General features: G+C 37.9%; 1 protein-coding gene across 1 annotated transcript in view; it reads left to right on the top strand.

Annotated features, from left to right (window-relative positions):
- DNAH9 (dynein axonemal heavy chain 9) overlaps positions 1-21,230 on the top strand; it is a 459,447-nt gene that overhangs the window by 224,087 nt on the left and 214,130 nt on the right. Inside the window, exons 37-40 of the mRNA XM_072645065.1 lie at positions 6,591-6,764; positions 7,043-7,250; positions 17,763-17,928; positions 20,167-20,269. Coding sequence (XP_072501166.1) covers positions 6,591-6,764; positions 7,043-7,250; positions 17,763-17,928; positions 20,167-20,269 — 651 coding nt within the window. The remainder of the gene's footprint in view (positions 1-6,590; positions 6,765-7,042; positions 7,251-17,762; positions 17,929-20,166; positions 20,270-21,230) is intronic.

Below are 21,230 nucleotides of genomic sequence, written 5' to 3'. Positions count from 1 at the left end.
ACATTAGAGATCATATAGTTTTTCAGATAAGAAAACTGATGATTTGCCTGAGCTCAAATAGTAACAGAACAGTGTCTATAATCTGGATCCAATCCTTTTTTTCTGACATTCTTCTTCTCTGAAACATGTTATACTGAAAATGGTATAGAATCTATAATCAGAAAAGTTTCCAACAAGATGACTAGTCATATCTAAGCCCTATAGAAACAAAAAGAAGAAAAAGAAGAAATTCTCACAGTTGAAACATCACCCCTCCAAAAGAGCAGAGACAAAATAAATGAGTATGCAAAAAATGCTCTAATACAATAAATACTCTAAAGTAAAAGAAAGCATACAGAAATATCAAGAAGTTAAAAAAAAACTGTCATAACCACAGTTAGCCCTCCAAAGGAGAGAATGTAACCAAATCAACCACAAAAATTTCCAGAGTGCTTTTGATGTTCAATAAAATAAGAAAGTAAGAAAAGGGATGGAAATCAGGGCTTACAAGTAAGAATGTACGAAGAAAAAAGGATAGATTAATCTAAAACAAATAGCAGAAAAGCATATTAAAGCAGTTAACAATGAAAAAACTATCAACAATTTTAGAATTCAAAAATGTAGAAATGGAAGTGTACCAGGTTTTGGTACATCACCTAAGATGGAGACACCTATGTAGAAGATGTGAGGAACCTGCTTCTGGGAAACATGAGGACTAGAACAGAAGTAGACATTACAACCTAGAGCTTTGCTGGTAAATTTTAACAACAATCTGTTGGGGGAATATACACATGACATAATAATCTGCACTTATTAACATGTTATCCATCATTTCAATAATAATAATAATGATAGCTAGCACTCATAGCACCTGTGTACCAGGAACTGCACTAAACACTTTACAGGTATTACTTTATTTGATCCTCACAACTTTCTTGGATCTATAAATAAAAAAAAAAAACAGTGAATCAAGTCCTAATTTTTAGTATTTGCAAATGTCTAAGATGCAAATGCTTACACTGAAAATTTAATAATCAGCCATCATATGCCTTTTTTGAGTTGGCTCCAGCATGCTCCTTTTGGCAGCATCTTTCCATTGGCTATACAGCTGGAATAGGCTGCATCTTTAAAACTGACTGGGACACTTTCTCCTTTTGGCAACATCCAGGTGTGAAGGACCCATTCACTCACATCAGGTGAGAATATTCATTAATCAGGAAAGAGCCTGAGAGCTATTTCCCCCTTCCTTAAGGCTATGGGCCCTAGGAAACGGCCTTGGGATTTGGGTCTATTTTGTTTGTTCTTTGCAGTTCTAGGCAGTGGGAATAGATTCCCTGACCCAGGAGCTTGAGTCATCAGAACAAAATCAAGACAACAAAATTTGAACATGTGAGAGCACACATATAATGTGATGAGACCATCTGAGAATTATTGGTCTCCTGAATATCACACTCACAACACCACGCAAGAGAATTGTCAGTCTTAGTGGAAATGGGGCGAAATACAGAATCTACAGGATGCTTATTGAAAGAAACCCCAAGTTTAACCTTTGCAAGTAGCCAGAAGGCAGTTCATCAAATATCATTTCGCAGTTGGCAAAAAAACCATTCCAAATTATACAGGGCTTTCTGCTCTACCTAAATGGACAAAAAGAAGAGGGTTCAGGAAAGGAAAAAGAAGCTGGCCCTCAAATACTAAGCTTTGTATCTGAGGGCAAAGACTCTAGCTACCCCAAAAGGAAGACTCTAATATACTCCAAAACCACTCTTTCCTTTTCGTTTAAATTCTTTGAGGATCATGATTCTGTTCTGTATTGTATTAGGCATCCCACCCAATTTAAGGAAATTTTTAGAGCACAAATTCCTTACTAGGAAAGAATTGGTCAAACACTTCAGGGTTGCGTTAAATATGCTTATTGTTCATAGATTTTTTACTTTCTTTGAGATTTTGCCTTACCCATAAATGTTACCATTCCTGCCCTTAAAAGGTTTTTATTCTGAGATAGTGGAACCAAGATGGATCTTAGGCACCAACCTAGCTGAACTCTCAATATTCTCCACTAAACAATTTTAAAATAATGCCTAAAGTCAAATTTTTGCAGTGACATAGCCAACAAAAAGTCAGAGTAAGACATTTTTCTTACCTAGCAAAATTTAGGAGATTGGCAGGAGAGATCTATAACACAAGTGTAGAGGTCTACATAGAGTGTAGGAACATGATGGCAACAACTGCAGCAGCAGCAACTTCAGGAACTCTCAGCCCAGGGACAATAAGGGAAGCAGACAACTGGTCAGAAACAGATTATACAGTTCCACATCACAGTTTTAGAGCAGAGAGGAATGCTTGTGGTTGATCACCAGGAGGCTCTGGTCAAAGTTCCAAGGTAGACAGGAACACTAGCAAAGTGGTTGCAGGAGAAAAAGGGACCTGTTCACAGTTCTAGGGCTAAGAGAAGCTCTAGTGCTTGTGCCTACAGGGGATTAGGGCCCTTCCTGAGTAAAAACCAGAGCACAGACCAGGAGAGCAGTGACTGCACTTCTCCCTAGATCACACAATCTCTGTAGCACTGAAAACTTGCAGGCACCCAGATCTCTGAAAATAGTAGCATGAACAAACCTTAACTTGGGACAATGACTTCCTACCCTCAGGTAAACAGAGCTTGCTTTAGCATAAAATTCACAGTCAAGAAATACACTGGGAAAATTAGTAAACAAGAAAAGAATTTCATCACAAAAAGCTACTATAGTGGCAGGGAAGACCAAGACAAACTCAGAATAAGAAAATAAGATAAAAACACCTATAAGCAAAGTGTCAAAGATAAATTCTGACTAGGTTCAAGCCCAACAAGAATTCCTGGATGTGTTAAAGAGATGAGTGGTAGAGGGAAATTTTGAAAGAGAAATGAAAGTAATACAAGAAAATTATGAAAAAAGAATTAACAGCTAGGTGAGAGGCATAAAAGAAAAATACTAAAAAAAAGTCTTGAAAAACAGAATTGGTTAGTAGCACAAAAATTCACTGAAAAACTCCTTTAAAAGCAGAATTGGCCAAATGAAAAAAGAAGTACAAAAGTTCACTTCAGAAAACAATTCCTTAAATATTAGAATTGGGCAAATGATGGTGGAGTTGTGAACTGATCCAACCATTCTGGAGAGAAATTTGGAACTATGCCCAAAGGGCTACAAAACTGTATATACCCTTTGATCCAGCAATACCACTAATAGGTCAATATCCCAAAGGATCAGAAAAAGAGGGAAAAGAACTCACATGTACAAAAATATTTATAGCAGCTCTTTTTGTGGTAGCAAAGAATTGGAAAACAAGGAGATGCACATCATTTGGGGAATGGCTGAACAAGTTGTGATATACAAATGTAATGGAATATTATTGTGTTATATGAAATGATGTACAGGCAGATTTCAGAAAAAATTGAAAAGACTTACATGAACTAATGCTGAGTGAAGTGAGCAGAACTGGGAGAATGTTGTACACAGTAACAGGAACATTGTGTGATGATTGCCTATGACAGATTTAGCTCTTTTCAGCAATACAATGATCCAAGAAAATTCCAAAAACTCATGATGGAAAATGCTATCCACATCCAGAGAAAGAACTATGGAGTCTAAATACAAATCAAAGTACACTATTTTCACTTTTTTTGTTGTTTTTTGTTTCTTGTGGTTTTTCCCTTTTGTTCTTCTTCTTTCACAACATGACTAATGTAGAAATATGATTATATGTTTAACATGATTGAACATGTATAACTTATGTCAAATTGCTTGCTGTCTTTGGGAGAAGGGAGAAGGGAGGGAGAAAAATTTGGAACTCAAAATTTCACAAAAATGAATGTCAAACACTATCTTTACATGTAATTGGACTATTATGGGGAAAAAAGCAAAAAGGGGGGGAAATGGGCAAATGGAAACTAATGACTGTGTGAGACATCAAGAAACAAAATAAAGTCAAAAGAATGAATAAAAATAGAAGAAAATGTGAACTATCTTATACAATAACTGATATGGAAAATAAATGAGAAATAATTTAAGAATTGCTGGACTACCAGAAAGCCATGATAAAAAAAAAAAAGCCTAGATGTCATGTTTCAAGAAATTATCAGGGAAAACTTCCTTAAATATTAGATCCAGAGGGTAAAATGGAAATTGAAAAAATCCACCAGTGACCTGCTGAAGAAATCCCAAAATGAAAACTGCCAAGAATATGATAGCGAAATTTCAGACTTCCCAAGTCAAGGAGAAAATATCTTGAGCAACTAGAAAAAAAGGTGGGGTGAGATATATGGATGCAATGGGAGAAGGAGGAAGGGAGAAGTAGAATGGGGGAATTTTTCTCACATGAGAGATGTACACAACAAGGAAGAGTTTTTACAGTGAAGAGAAAATGAGGGAGGGAGTTTGGATAATGCTTGAACCTCACTCTCATCAGAATTGGTTCAAAGAAGGAAGAATGTATATACATACTCAGTTATGCATATATGCATATCTTACCCACATAGAAATAAAGAGGGGAAGGGAAACAACTATGTAAAATAATAAATAAATAAAGGAGATGGCGGATAAAGTGAGGCAAAACAAAATTCACTTTTGAGGGGAGAGAGAGACACAGAGAGAGATAGAGACAGAAAGAAACAGAAGAAAATGGGATGGAGGGAAATACACAATTAAGCATAATTATGGATGTGATTGGGATGAGCTCAACTATAAAATGGAAACATAACAGAAGGGATTAGAAACCATAATCCAGCAATATGTTGTTTACAAAAGATACACTTGAAACAAAGACACACAGAGTTAAAATAAAGGACAGGAACAGAATCTAATATGCTTTAGCTGAGGTAAGAAAGGCAGAGACAGCATTCATGATTTCAGAGAAAACAAAAACAAAAATAGTTCTAATTAAAAGAAATAATCAGCGAAATTATATTTTGTTAAAAGGTATCATAATTTGTTTTACATAAAAATGTTTTACAGCAAGTTTCTCATAGGCCTAATTTCTCAAAAATATAGTGAACTGAGTCAAATTATAAAAATAAGAGCCATTCCTCAATTGATAAATGGTCAAAGGGTATGAACAGGGACTTTTCAGTGGAAGAGACTAAAACTATCTATAGTCATATGAAAAATCATATAATAATATAATTACTATTAATTAGAGAAATACAAATTAAAACACTCTCATACATATCAGAAATGACAAATACTGGAGGCCAAATGGAATGGGATGAGGGGAAAAGGGAACTCATCCAATCATTCTGGAGAGCATTTGAAACTATGCCTAAAGAACTATAAAACTGTGTATACAGCTTTGATTTAGCAGTACCACTACTAGGTCTGTATCCTAAAAATATCAAAGAAAAAGGAAAAGGACCTATATGTACTAAAATACTTATATCAGCTCTTTTTGTGGCAAAGAATTGAAATGCTCATCAATTAGGAGGCAGCTAGTTTAGAGAGCACTGAGTCTAGAGTCAGAAAGACCTGAGTTCAAATCCAGATTCAGAGAGTACCTGGGGTAAGTCACCTAACCTATTTGCCTTAAGCCACTGGAGAAGGAAATGTCAAACCACTCTAGTATTTTTGCCAAGAAAACCCATGTACAGTATCATTTACAGGGTCATAAAAAGTCAGATACGAGTGAACAACAATGTTCAATAGTTTGGAAATGGCTGAACAAGTTGTAGTATATTATCGTGATGGAGCAGTTATTGTGCTATAAGAAATTATGAGAGGGATGGTTTTAGGAAAACATGGCAAGACTTATATGAACTGATGCAAAATGAAGTGAGAACTGGAATATAATTGTTACATATACATATATATATGTATTATATATATGGAATATATGTGTATAGCAATGTTTTAATGATAATCAACTATGAAAGACTTGGGCTGCTCTGATAATACAGTCATCCAAGACAATTCTAAAAGACTCACGAAGAAAACATTCTGTCCACCTCCAGAGGAAAATACTGATGAATTTTGAGTGCAAATTGAAGTATAATTTTCTCACTTTTTATTTTTTTAAATTTAGTTAATATGGAAATATGTCTTGCATGATGTCACATGTATCATTGATATTATTTCACTTGCCTTCTCAGTAGGAGCGGGAGGGGTGAAAGGGAAGGAGAGAATTTATAGCTCAAAATTTAAAAAAGAAAGAAAAAAATCATAAAAATAAATAAATGATGAAATTTTGGAAAACTTTTAGTCCATTGAAATCTTCAACTCAGGGAATGACATTACTACTCATTCTAGAAAGAAAACTAGCTTCAAGGTTTCTTTTTCATGACTAAGGCTTTGCAAGGCTGAGATGTGTGATTTAATGCTCATCTTCCTTCCAAGAGGGGTTTGGTCCATTTTTGGGGGGAGTGGAGAGACAATCAGGTTAAATGACTTGCCCAAGGTCACACAGCTAGTAAGTGTTTGAGGCAAGATGACTTGGTCCATTTTAATAAGTTTGGTTACATCCTTCAGTCAATGTGACTTTATTATCTCCTGTCCTGATTCCTGATTATTTGTATGATGTCAGCTCACTCTATTACCACCTTTCTTGGGTTCTGTTAAATCTTACCTATGATACATTTGTCTTTACAGCTTGTGGATTACAGAGCAGAGTTCAGTAAATGGTGGATAACTGAATTCAAGACTATCAAGTTTCCTTCCCAGGGAACCATATTTGACTTTTACATAGATCCAGAAACAAAGAAATTTGAGTCCTGGTCCAAACTCATCCCCAAATTTGAATTTGACCCAGACCTACCTTTGCAGGTGAGTGTGAGTAAGCAGACATTATTAATATAATTGCCCCAGGATATTATAGGTTCCCCAGCCTTCGCTATCATTAATAGGATTTCTTCATCACATCTTCACAGAACTCTGTTCCTGTGACTCCAGGGAGATCCCTCTAAAAGTTAGGAGAGAAAGCAGCTTTTCTCCTAGTCAGTGAGAGTCCCCATCACTCATGTATTTTTAAGGGTATGTTTTAGTGGAGTAATAGAGTAAAGAATTCACATGGTCCTCTAGCTCTTTTTTTTATTATGTTTCAGGCCTGCCTGGTACATACTGTCGAGACCATTCGTGTGTGCTATTTTATGGAGCGGCTCCTAGAACATCAGAGGCCTATCATGCTGGTGGGGAATGCAGGCACTGGGAAGTCTGTGCTGGTAGGGGCAAAATTGTCCTCTCTGGATGCAGATGAATACATGGTGAAGAATGTCCCATTCAATTATTATACCACATCTGCAATGCTACAAGGTAATAGAGAACTAAGGGAAGTAAAAAGTGCCAGCTTTTCCATTTAATTAAAATGCATCATGCTACATTAGCTACATAGTTAGAATATATAGTGAATATCTTTGTTTTATTCTCCAGGGTTGGTCTTTCTTATCTCTTTTCTGTCAACTCTTCCTTCCTTCTACATCCCTCAGTGTCATTTCTTCCTAGGATCCTTACTTTTTCTCTTTTTCCATATCCTCCCAAACCCTAAAAGATAAAATCTAGGGGAATTTTGTCAAAAAAAAGTAAGGAAAATGAAGAAGAAATCATTTACACCATTCTTCAGGGATAGATATACTCCTAATTGTGGGTGATAAATACAAATATGGAGGAGCATTTAACTAAGTCATAGATTAGCCTCTTCATGATGGTAAAAAAAAACAAAACCTGAAATTAAATTGATAATCTTCACCAACCAAAAGTGATCACTCATCTCTACACTCATATAAAATTTTGTGCGTACCTCTTTTATGGTTTGCACACCATTCCTTATCCCCCTCAGCACTTGGCACAGTATCTGGCACATACTAGGAGATTAATAAATGCTCATTGACCAAATGAATGAAGTAATGAATGATGTTGGAAGAGCTATACTCATTTAGCCCATTACACATTAATGCTGAATAACTTTAATTAGGTTCTCTCTGTTGCTTGACAATATTTTATTAATCTCTTCTTGATTCCCTACAGTAGCTCTCCTTACTGTTTCTGGTTTCTCAATAACTCAGTTCGATCCCCTTGCCTCTTCCTTTTACTTAACTTAAAAGATCAATATTTTCTTGATCTTCTAAGTTACTATACTTTTTCTTCCCTTTCTGCAGTCTCAGAGCTAAAGTTTCCCTCAGTCTTTCTAAACCTAAATCCTCCAGATGATATTTTGATTCCGTTCCCCTCTCTTTCTTCTCTTAATTGCTCCCCCAGTACTCTCTGGCTCTTCAGTTTCTCCTTTTCACTTTCCCCTGGCTACTTCCTCTCTGCCTAGAAACTAGATAACAAAGATGTTTCCCCAAGGATTATTATCAATAAACCTTTAACCAGTGGTTTAAATTTTGCACAGTGCTTTACACACATTATCTTATTTCAGCTTCACACAATTATACTAGGAAATATGTATTGCAAGCATTACCCCCATATTACAGATGAGGAGTCAGACTCAGAAAGGTTGATTTGCTCATGGGCAAACAGATAGTAAGTATCAGAGATAGCATATGAACCTAGTTCTTCCCAATTCCAAGTGCAGCATTCTGTCTAAGAGATTACTAAGAGTCTGTCTAGTCACCCTTCAGAGGTTACTCTCCCAACTCACACCGGACGAGGAGGTTAGGTTCTCAGAGGGAAATGACTCTGTCTCTCTTAAGGGTTTAAAGAGCAATACTGAGAGACTAGGTTTTCTAGTACTATCTCATAAGCCCCCATCTTGTATGATGCTCATTATCAGTCAGCCAGACTTAATTAGCTTTGTAGAAAATATATTTACTAGTGTATAATAAGAATATTTAGTACAAAGAAGATTCCCCTAAAAGCCTAAAATACATTCTCCCTCAATCTCCCACAAATACACCCAGGGTTTTATGAAGCACAAACTTAAGGTAAAACCATAGTAAGGTATATGAGTAGAGAACATGTGTAACAAAGTGGAAAACTCTGAATTCTCGACTACTGGAAGTCCTCATGAAGTACCCCTTTTGTCTAGATCTAAATTATTCAGTGGAGATGCCTGGGCCTTCCAGAATTATATTAGTTGGGATGGGATGAAAACCTCTAATTCTATATAAGCAAAATAAGAATTACTATTAATCAGAGAAATAAGAGAACCCTCCTCAGAGATATTGAGAAGGCTTCATGGAGGAATGAGTCAAGCTAGATCTTGAAGGATTTGGTTAGGTGGAGAGGAAGTGGGAGGTTTTGTTTTTAGGTGGAGAAGCCTAGATCAAGTTCCATCTTTTCTATTAATCCTTCTTTAATTCCCCCCTCAGCTAAGTGGTGCAGTGGCTAGATTGCCAGGTCTGGAGTCAGAAAGATTTGAGTTTAAGTCTAGTCTTAGACATCAGCTGTGCAACCCTGGGCAAGTCATTTAACCTTGTTTAACCTTTGTTTCCTCATCTGTAAAATGAGTTGGAGAAGGACATGGCAAACTATTACAATATCTTTGCCAAGAAAACCTCAAATGGAGTCACAAAGAGTTGGACATATCTGAAATAACTGAACAATTAACAACAATTCCCATCAGCAAAAAGTGTTCTTTCCCTTCTTGTTTTGCTTACCAGTCAAATCAGATCCTCCTGACTCCTACACTGGTGCTCTATCCACTGCACCATCTAGCTGCCCTAACCACTTGACACTCACTAGCTGTGTGACCTTGGGCAAGTCACTTAACCCCAATTGCCTCATCCTCATCCTGGGTCATCTCCAGTCATCCTGATGAAAATCTGGTCACTGAATTCAGATGACACTAGAGGAGAAGCAAGGCTAGTGACCTGCATAACCCTCCCTCACTCTAAACAAAGAGAAGTGCAAGTCATGTCATTATTTCTTTGATGGCATGGTCTTCTTTGGGAATGAAGGATGAACACACATACGTAGTCAAATCAAGTCAATAAATATTTATTAAATGGTTTGAGTAGGGTAGTGACATGGACATTTCTGTGCTTTGGAAATACTATTTTAGCAGCTGAATAGAGAATGAACTGGAGTGGGGAGGTACTTAGGGCAAGAAGTCTGACCAAGAAGGTCATTACAGTAGCTCAGACATGAGGTGATGAAGACCTGTACAAGGGCAACTATGTCAAAGGAGGGGATGTTGTAAATGTAGAATTAACCAGACTTTGCAATTGATGGGATATAAAGTAAGGAGTTAAAGATAGCATCTAAGTTTTGAGTCTGGTTGACTGGCAGGATGGTAGTATTCTCAAAAGTAATAGGAAAGTTGGGAATAGGGGAGAGTTTTGGGAAAAAATAATGAGATCAGCTTTGGAAATTCTGAGTTTAAGATGTCTATAGGACATCCAGTTCATGATGTCCAGTAATCAGTTGGAGATGGGAAACTGGAGGTTAGGAGAGGTTAGGGCTGTATAAACATCTAATAATCACCTAGAGGTGATAATTGAAACTGGGAGCTGAGGAGATCACACAAAATCATATTGAAAAAGAAGAGAAAATGATCCAGGATAGAACCATGAGGGACACCTCTGGTTAGCATATATAACCTGTCTGAAGATCCCAAAGGAGACTGAAAAGGAGCAATCAGACAAATGAGAAGATAACCAGGAGAAAGCAGTGTCATGAAAAACTAGAGAAAATAGTATCAAAGGCTGAATAGAGGTCAAGAAGGATAGGGTATAAGGAAAGAAAACAGCAGTAGATTTGGCAATTAAGAGATTCCTGATAACTTTGGAGAGAGCAGTTTCAGCTGAGTGATAAGAATGAAAGCCAGACTGCCAAGAGTTTAGAGAATGAGAGAAGATGAAGTAAAGGCACCTAGTGAAGATGGCTTTCTCAAGGAGTTTAGTCATGAAAGGGAGAAGAGATATAGAATGATAATTAATGGGGATAAATGGATCAAGGGAGGGTTTTTTAAGTATGGAAGAGACATTCTCCATTACTACCTCCCCCCACTTCTGTTTATATGCATCTAGGAAGCAAACAGTTGACAGGGAGATATGGAATATTAATGAGTAATTGGGGATGATAGAAAGTGCAATCTGATGAGGAAGACAGGGTGGAATAGGATCAAGGGTGCATGAAGTTAAGTCCAAGCATTTATCATACAGCTGCTAAGTACCATGCACTGTACTAAGCACTGGAGCTACAAAAACAAACAAACAAAAAAAAGGTCAGTCTTGGCTCCCCAGGATCTCACAGTCTAAGGAGACAACATGCAATCAAGATATGTACAGGATAAATTAAGGACAGTCCCACAGTGGAAGGCACTAAGGTTAAGGAAAACTATGAATAGTTTCTTACAGAAGATATAACTTTATCTGAAACACGAGGGAAGCCAGAGAAAATAAAAAGTGGAGATGAAGAGGGAAAGAAGTCCAGGTATGGTGGGGGGTAGGGAGGAGGGAAGCCAGTGAAAATTCTCTGAGATTTTTAAGATCAGGGAACCATGATGCTGAAGTTTGGGGTGCTTAGGACCCCAAAATACCCACACCCCAGGTCCTGCCCATATGAATTCTACCCAAGCCTTCTTTCAGTCAAAGTCAAATAAAGTTTATTAAAGGTTCACCATATTGGACTGACTCTTAAAAAAGCCTCCCCATTTGTGAGGATTGTATTAACAAGTGGACCAGAACACTCTGAGCTGGATTGAATCTGAGTGCCTTCATGGAAGTGAGATGGAACTTATATATAGAAAGACTATGGGAAGGATCTGGGGGTGGTCTAATAGTCTGGAGTGATGGGAGGAGGGGTTTTGGAAGGGTCTTGAGGAGGAGTCCAAGGAGGATCTTAATGGGATTGGGGTGACTGATCAAGGGTGGGAAACAGCTGAAGGTAATTGGGAGATAACAGACAATGAAGGGCTGGGTTAGGAAGCAGGTGAGGCAATCCAGAGGTAACAGATAATGGAGGACCAGGCTAGGGCAAGGGTAACAGATATGGGTATGAAAAGCCACATTAAGTGGGAACATTCAAGGAGAGAGGTTCCCAGAGTCTGTACCCCATCAAGTTGAGAAATGCAATGTCACATCTGAGGAACATGAAGGAGGCCAGCATCATTGGATTGCAGAGTAGATGGAAATCAGTAAGGTATAAGAAGACTGGAAAGGCAGGAAGGAGGCAGGTTACAAAGGGTTTCAAAAGTCAAACAGGATTTTTTTTATTTTACCATAGACTAGAGTAGAGAGAGATTTGGGGCACATATATCAACCAGCAGTCTATTGCAGTGGTCTAGGAATTAGGTAATAGGGGGTCTGCACCAGGGTTGTGGCAGTGTTAGAGGATAGAAGGGAGCCTATGCAAATGTTGCTAGGATATAAATGACAAGATTTCACAATTGTTTGGATATTGGGGATGAGAGAGAGTGAGGAGTCAGGTTAGACTTTGCAAAAAGCACAACCTCTTCATAAGAATGAAGGAAGAGATAGTGAATGGAGACATCTAAGTAACATGAGATAAGGAGGGACTCTTGGAGCACTCCGGGAATAGCTATAATTTTCTTTCAGCAAAGTGTGAGGCTAGGTTCTTCATTTGAGAAGGTGTGTGGATAGAGATCTGTAGGAGGCTTAAGGAAGGATGAAAGGTCTAGAAAAGCCATTGTGGTGAGTGGGATTCTGAATCAGGTAAGTATAAAAGGACTGCCTAATTTCAGTGAGGATCCAGTGGAGATTATGTACCTTAAATTTCTAGTGAAACCAGACAGCATGACTTTGTCCATTTTTACAGCTGGATTCAGTAGTGGGAGAAACAAGCTCGCCTTAAACAAAGAACAATCCTTGTGAAATCAGAAAAGCTTTTATTAATCTTTACGTTCATTCCTCTTGAATGAACGGGTAGCTCCCAAGGAAGACTACAATTTGTTTAGACCAATGCAATCCCTTTTGTATTGTTCCCAAATCGACTTTGCACTGCACCATCTATTGGTCACTTCCTGTTATCCTCTGTGGCAGGCTTTCCCTCAAACAGCTCATCAAGCCTGCGCACAAGTTTCTGATCTTTTACCTGACCATGCTAGGTCACAACTCTGATTAACTGCTATCACTTAAAACTGGGAGGAGTTTTAACCCCCTGGAAACAGAACTCCTTCCTTTTTTTCCCACAAGTAGCATTCTTCTTGTTATTTGTCTTTCTTTTTGGAAGAAGACCACAACAAGGGAGAAAGTGATGTCATTACTTGCAAGTGAATTGGATTTAAGTCAGGCAGGGCTGTACAAAGTCACAAGCCTGATTTCTCTTCCCCAGCCATCTGGGTCCAGTGGCAAGATATAGATCTATAGACTAGAGATAGTTGCAGATGCAGTGGGAGACGCTGGCCTTTTTAAACTAAGGTCTTTCCCATGTCTCAGTTGCATGGGAAGAGGAACAACAACCCAGGAATGTGGGAGTAACTGAAGGTTGGAGTTTGGCAAGTCATGATTAACAACAGGATAAGGGAACAAGTACCTCAGTTCTTAAGTATTTATTGATAAGACCCCTCTCCTCCCTAGCAAAGACCAGAATACAGGGGCAGGTTTCCTGGAATGAATTCGAAGACTCAAGTGTTCTTGAGGTCAAGGTAAAGATTTATTACCCTTTTCTTAGGGAATCAGCAACCTTAGAGAGGTACAGGTAAAGTTTATATAGGATATTCTATAGTAAAACATGTGCCAAATATGCTAACTAGGTGATTCAGGGTGGGATAAGGAAGTGGTTAAAGAGTGGTTAGTTCTTAAAGGAACATGCACTTTTGGTATCTACTACACAGGTATTTTACTCATAGTTCATAGGGAAATAGCCCAAGGGTGTGCAGCATGGGGGTGTGGTTTTAGGCCTAAACCATCACTGTCAACTATCAGTCAGGGCTGAATAAGGAATACCAGGCTGCTCTCATCAATGTCTTCTTAGACAAGATAAATGTAAGGGAGTATATATATGTCTAAGTCTAGGATACATATGATTGGTCAGTGAGTAAGTAAATATCGTTATGACCAATTCAACCAGCAAGCAGCTGGTTCCCACTAATAAGTTGTATAGGTGCAGCTGGCTGCTGTATCAGAAAGGAAGAGAATAGTTGTTGCTGGGGCAAGCTGTGTTCTTGGGCTGGGGAGATACTGCCTGAGACAGTGTTTTGAGGCTAGGGAGAAATGTGTTTTTGAGAGTGAAATGTGATTTAAGAATTGGGGTCCTAGCACCCCATCACTTATCATGTTCCAGTTTGTATTTCAGTGATTGGTATTGTTACTTCATCTCTCCTAAGAGGCAATTAATTCTATTCTTATTCATCTTTTTATCAGGAAGGACTATGCATATAGTTAACACAATAAATATTAACTCAAATTTAATTCTATTGGTTTAATCGTGGTGCTAGTGAGACCAAAGTGGCAGATTTTATCCTCATAGTGAACTTCTGCTTATCCCATGGAATTCAGGTTACCAATCTAATTTTCATAAGCCATTTTGCAGATGGGTACCATGGGTCATGTAGAGAACTAGGTGTGGGCTCAAGACTGGAGTAGGAGTGGTAAATAGAGGTGTTCCTTTAAAATTGGTAACCACCCTAATCTATTCAGAGGCTTCTGCATTTATCTAGTCCTGAAATTCATCCTGGATCATCTCTAGTCATCTTAAACTATCCTGGACCCAGATGACTCTGGAGTAAAACTTGAGGCTGATGACTTGCACAGCCCTCCCTCATTCAAATCAAAGTCAATTGCAGGTCATGTCATCATCTCCCTGATATGATGGTCCTTTTCAAGAATGAAGGACAAACCACAACTGCAGTCCTGAAATTGTAGCCCATTTCTAGCTCTTCTATTTATGATATGTCCAGTCCTCAATTTAAGAAGCTAAGTTAACCTTAGAAGGAATAGAATCTATTATCTCCCAGAAGTGCTCCTATTTCTTTAGTAGATCAAAACTGTTTATTTGAGATAATCCATTGCATTCCATGGTATAAGGCAACTAGGTGGATATATTGAGATTTAGGGGTACTGGGACCCCAAAATTGCAACATGCTGGTCCTGTCTGAATGAATTCAACACAAAACTTCTTTCAGCCAAAGAAAAACAAGGTTTATTAAAGATCTGCCACATTGGCCAGACTTTTAAGGAATATGAATAATTGTAATGCTAATGAAAGCAGGGCAGATTGAATCTGATCACCTTAATGGAGGTCAAGATGGATCTTATATTCAAAAAGACTGTGGGAAGAATCTAGGGTTGGCCAAGTAATGGCCAGTAGTCTAGGGTGACTGGAGGAGGAGTCCAGGGAGGACCATGATTGGAGTGGTCAGGAACCAAGGAAAGGAAGTGTAGATAAGATCAAGGGTGGAGAAGTAGCCAGAGGCAATCCAGAGATAACAGACAATGAAGGCCTGGGCTAGGTTAAAGGTAACAAAATTGAGGCATAGTGATAATGAAATACCATTTGAGGGGATTATAGCCTCAGACTAATGCCAGATCAAGTGAGAAGATTCAAGGAAACTTCAGAGGGGTTTCCAGAGCTTGGACTGCCATTTAGAGTGCTGGACCTGAAGTCAGGAAGACTAATCTTCAGGAGTTCAAATCTGGCCTCAGACAAGTGACCCTGGGCAAGTCACTTGACCCTATTTGCTTCAGTTCCTCATCCATAACATGAATTGGAGAAAGAAATAGCAAAACACTCCAGTGTCGTTGCCAAGAAAACCCCAAAATGGGGTCATGAAGAGTCTGAAAAGACATCAACAACCAAATTGTACTCCAAGGCCATTTCTCAAAGTCTTATTCTTCTCAGTCTCTTAGAAATATAAAGAGTTTAATCAGTACAAATTACAATCATTCCTTAATTTCAAAGGTTGATTTGAATACCACTGCCTTGAGAAAGAAACAAGTCCTTCCAAGAAAATATTTTCCTGTATTAAAGAGGAATTGCATTCACAACTATTTTCTTGGCAAGCCAGTACATTTCAGTTTGACAGATCCCTTATGTATATATTAGATCTGTTAGCAGTGGGGTTGACAGAAAGTGTTGGATGATTAATTGGTTGCTATTTTATTGTAATTAAATGCTAATTAAATTCATATTTGAAACACTTAATTTAACTCAGTACCAGAACATTAAAATATTTTGACTTCTTGGAAAAGTTTATCTTTCCAACCTGTCACCTTCAAATATATGTCTGTTGACATTTTTCCCTGTACACAGGCTTTTGGATTTATAAGAGAAGATATCAAATGGATTTTCACACTTCCAAATGTGGTGGACAAGTGTTGATTCTTTTATTATATAAATCTTTAATTACTTTACTGAGAAAAATACTTGTACCCTATTACAAAAATTTTTTGCCCAGATTAGAATATTGCCTTGTTGAGTTGATTCTCTCTAATTCTCTAATTAAAAAACTAGAGTATGTTTTTATACTTACTCTTCAGAGTATCAAAGTATTACTTTCTTTGGGAACTAAGAAGATTGGGGACTATTAAAGGGGATGAGACAAGAGAAGCAATAATGGGTATTTTTTTTTATACAACTTCTGATAAAAATCTAGAGAATCACAAAGGTGTCTGCCCTTCTACCATCTCCAAAACTCTGATAAGATTATTACTCTGACAATAATGTTTGCAATATAATGAGCACTCCTGGGGTACCAGAAGAATCTTTGAGATTCTCATTTTACAAGCAGTCCAAGGAACTAAATGCACTTTCATAACAGGCACTATGGCCTTTTATTCTTTTATGTTTGCTTAATAGAAAGCAAGATCCAACTTAGAGATTTCCCTGAGGATAGAACTCAGTCAAATAAGCATTTATTAAACATTTGCTGTGTACAAGTCATTGTGCTAAGAAGTGGGGGTACAAAGCAGGAGTTCATATTCTGATGGGAAGAACATACATATACATATATACATGCATATGTACATATAAATTTATATATATACATATACATATATGTATGCATATTAGATGGTAACATAAGAGGGAAAGGGATTATATCTGGGGGAACAAAAAAAGGGCTCCTTCAGAAGGTAGAACTTGAGCTGAGCCACTAAGTAACTCAGGAATTTAGCCATAAATGGGAAAAGAGAAATAGGAAAATAGCTAGAGGAGATGGATGGATCAAGTCACAGGCATATTTGCAGGTAGCAAGGAAGGAGCCAGCAGATAAAAATTAAAGTGAGAGTAGCAGTGGTAGTGGAGAAGACAGGAAGGGAAGGGTTCATGTGGAGGGGTTGGCCCTGGCAAAGAGAGGAAAGAGGGGGGCAGAATATCAAAAGAATATGAGATGGTGTAGAAGCAAGAAGAGCTCAGCAAATGATCGCAATTTTTTTTTAGTAAAGATAACATAAATTTGTAGTAAACCTAATCAGCACAGTTTCACAATTGTTTTTTCTACTGTCATTAAGTAGTGCATGAACAGAAGTAAAGGAGGTATGTGGTACGAGTAATCCAAGTTTGGCAAGGCAATAGGACAAGGGACTTGAGAATAAAGGATAGATTATGGTTGAAAAGATAATGGAATTTTAGAATTTGAAGGTTCCTTGGAAATTAATTAGGGTGATTTTGCATGAGTATACATATTGTAATGGGTTTTGTTTTTCTTGCCTTCTTGATGGATAGAAGAGAAGGGAGGGAGGGACTTCAGAACTGAAAATATAGTAAATTTCAATTAAAAAAATAAACTAGGTCTAGTCCTTTTGTATGACATTACCGAAGCCTAGAAAGGTTAAGCAGCATTCTCATAAGTGTCCCCTTTCATCTGTTCCCCTAAGTGGCCATCAAATTTGATGCCAAGAACTGGAATTTGTGTTGCCTCAGTTGACTCAGAGATATTTAAGATCTTAGTTGTCTCTTCTCACTCTCTGGGTGTCTTAATAGCTGTCCTAGAGAAACCTCTGGACAAGAAGGCCGGCAGAAATTATGGTCCACCTGGCACCAAGAAACTTATCTATTTCATTGATGACATGAATATGCCTGAGGTAGACACATATGGAACAGTGCAACCTCATACACTCATCAGACAGCATATGGACTATGGACACTGGTAAGTACTAAGATGCTGAAATTCATTAAATGAGGTAATGGGGGAAAAGGGGATGTGAAGTGTAAGAAGTACATGTGTGTTATGATAGCTTATAACTGAGGTTATAAACTTTATTTCACTTGTTGATAATTAGAAATCTCTTAAACAGCTTGATTATATTTCTTTTTAAATTTTCTCTTCCTGAAAACATGTTACACAATACTCAGGAACTGACATTAAAAAAATCAATCCTTTGGTGGTATGAGACAAGGAAATATCTTCTAGAAGTTATATTCAAGTTATGTTAGCATGATTCTTAATGAGTAACAAGTTTAACCTTGTCAGATAGAGAAGATTGATAATTTCTGCTGAAATTTAAATTTTGAGATTTGACAGTTGTGGCCAACCATGGGGGAGTGATTTCCCTTGCTGTCCTGCCTTCCCATTGTCAGAATCAGCCTACTGAGAAAAAGAATTTCAATTCCATTTATGTAGTTTTTTTATGTTTTTACTGAATGCACAATTTACAGACCATAAGCTATACTGAAGTTTAGAAAGGGATAGGAGAGATATCGGCTGTCATAGACTTGGGGCATGCTGAAGGTTTGCAGCTCACTGAGTCAAGCCACAGTGTGGTCCTTGAGGAACACAGAAATTAATATCTGAAGACAGCAGCAGCTGGACCCTAACAAATATAAATCAATAAATACCAAACTCTTCAGAACTGCAGAGAGCCTGGCCCTAACCCAAAGTTCCTGTGGAAGTAAGGCTATAAGGAAAAAGCAAACAAACCAACAAAAATGACTCCCATAATAAAGAACTGTTATGGTTCTAAAGATGTCCAAGGTATAAAACCAGAATAAGAAAATTACTACAAAACACCTGTAAACAAAGTCCCAAAGAAAAACTCCTTTCCCACCTCTGATACAATCACTGCAAAAGTGGAAGACCACACATAAATTTAAATTTTTCCTTTGTTTTGTGGGTTGCCATGACAAAAAGAAGCAGGGGGGTGGGGGTGGGGGTGGAGAATGATCACCAGGTAACGTGCCTTTCCATGCTTAGCAAACTTGATCCTTGGTAAACAAACTTGGTCTGTTATCAGAGCCAGTATTAGTTTCTTACCAGGACCACCATGTCAGAACCTGCTAAAGCTTATGATCATTATGACTGGCAGTGCCTTCAAGAACCCAGGGTCACCAAAGCTGCTTCTGTACCACAGTGAGAGAGAGGAGCATGACTTTCTGGAGGAACACCTCATAAAACAATAAAACTTTCTGCCTTCTAAGGTAGCACATTCTACTTTTGAATAACTATGAGTAAGGATTTTTTTTTCTTGTAACAAACCTAAACCCACTTTTTTTTCCAGTTTCACCCAATGCTCTTAGTTCTGACCTTTGATGCCAGGTTTCCCAAATCTAATCCACCTTGCATCTGGCATTGCTTCAGCTACTTGAAATCAGCCATAATATCTCTTTTAAGTCATCTCTTCTGCAGATAAAATACCTCTAGTTCCTTCAACTGATCCTTGTGTGGCATGGCCATCCTTCTTACAAAAGTCTCTGTGGACTTTCTCCAGCCTATCAGTGTCTTTCTTAAAATAGGGTACCCAGAACGTTACACAATACTCCAGATGTGATAGAGTCAAGAACAGAAAATCTGCCTTTTGGTATCAGACGCTGTGCCTTTCTTAAAGTTGCCTAACATTAAATTTTCCCTTTTTGGCTGCCATTTTATACTGTTGCTTCCTACTGAGCTTATAGTTCACTATAACTCCCAAAATTTTTGGACAAAATGCTAACCAGAAACATGTCCTCTTATTTATATTTGTGAAGTTGCTTTTTTTAACACAAATGTAAGACATTATACTCATTTGTATTATATTTAATCTTATCAGATTCTACCCAGTGTTGTAATCTAAGATAATTTTTAACCTCGACTTTTTATTCCCATGTATTAGCTTTGTATCATCTGCAAATTTGACATGCCATCTATTCCTTTTTTCTAGTTTTTCATAACAATATTGAACATTTACTCTATCACATCATGAATCCCCCTAACTATATTATTTTGTAGATTACATCTTTCCATCATTCCACAAAAGTTGAAAGGGAAACTGTCAAATTTCCTAAAATTTAGGTAAACATTACCTATCCTTTCCATATCCTTGAAGAGATAATGAATGACTGAATGAATGAATGAAATCCATCTGAGTGTCCACACCTCTTTCCTACTTTCTGGCATGCTTTCATGTTGCAGGTATGACCGGAATAAATTGTTTCTTAAGGAAGTCATGAATGTGCAATATGTGGCCTGTATGAACCCCACAGCTGGAAGCTTCACCATTAACCCTCGGCTACAGGTAAGCATCTGGAGTTGCAAATACAGGAGGGAAGTAATATCTTCCTTAAAGGAGATTATAATCTATTAGAGAAGGGAAAGGGACATGGATACATGTTCTTGGGTAAATAAATTCAAGATAAATGCAAAATATATTAAAAGTGATGGGCCTGGGAGTACTAACGACAGAGTCAGGAAAAGCCTCCTTGAAGAATTCGCATTTGATCTGAGACTTGACAGAGATTAGCAAGGAGAACATTCCACCAATAGGAGATAACCCATATAAAGGCATGGAGATGAGAGATGGGATGTTGTGTACAAGGCTAATTTGGCTAGAACAAAAAGTATGTAAGAGGGAGTAATGTGCAATCAGCCTGAAAACTAAACTATAGCCAAGTTGTAAATGGCTTTAATGCCCAAGAAATTAGCATATATTTTGCCCTAAATGTAGTGGAGAACCACAGGAGCTTTTTGAGCAAGGTAGTAATACGGTCAAACCTATACTTTAGACGTATTAATTTGGCAGCTGTGTGGAGTGTGGATTGAAGGAAGAAAAGAGTATGCACAAGGAAATCAATGAGGAGGCTACTGCAATGGTGAGAAGGGCCAGAAGGAAGGTGGTTATAGAATAAGTAGAGAGAATACAGTGGGAAGCAGATGTTTAGGAGGTAGAATCATTGAGTTTGGGCGATTGATTGGGTATGGAGGATGGATGAGAAAAAAACCTCTCAGATGACTCCTTGTTGTTATTGTTTGTCCTTCATTCTGGAAGAGGACCATGACATCAGGAAGGTGATGTCATGACTTGCAAATGTATTGGATTTAAGTGAGGGAGGGCTATGCAAAGTCACCAGCCTTACTCTCTCCTCTGGAGCCATCTGGATCCAGTGGTAAGATACAGATCAAGATGACTGGAGATGGTCCCAGATGCAATGGGAGACCTTGGCTTTTTTTAAGCTAAGGTCTTTCCCAGGTTTCTCAGT

This window comes from Notamacropus eugenii, chromosome 2, assembly GCF_028372415.1.
Source record: "Notamacropus eugenii isolate mMacEug1 chromosome 2, mMacEug1.pri_v2, whole genome shotgun sequence".
NCBI classification, from domain to species: domain Eukaryota; kingdom Metazoa; phylum Chordata; class Mammalia; order Diprotodontia; family Macropodidae; genus Notamacropus; species Notamacropus eugenii.
The sequence above is the reverse complement of the archived record's forward strand: the minus strand, read 5'-3'. Positions and strand labels throughout refer to the sequence as shown.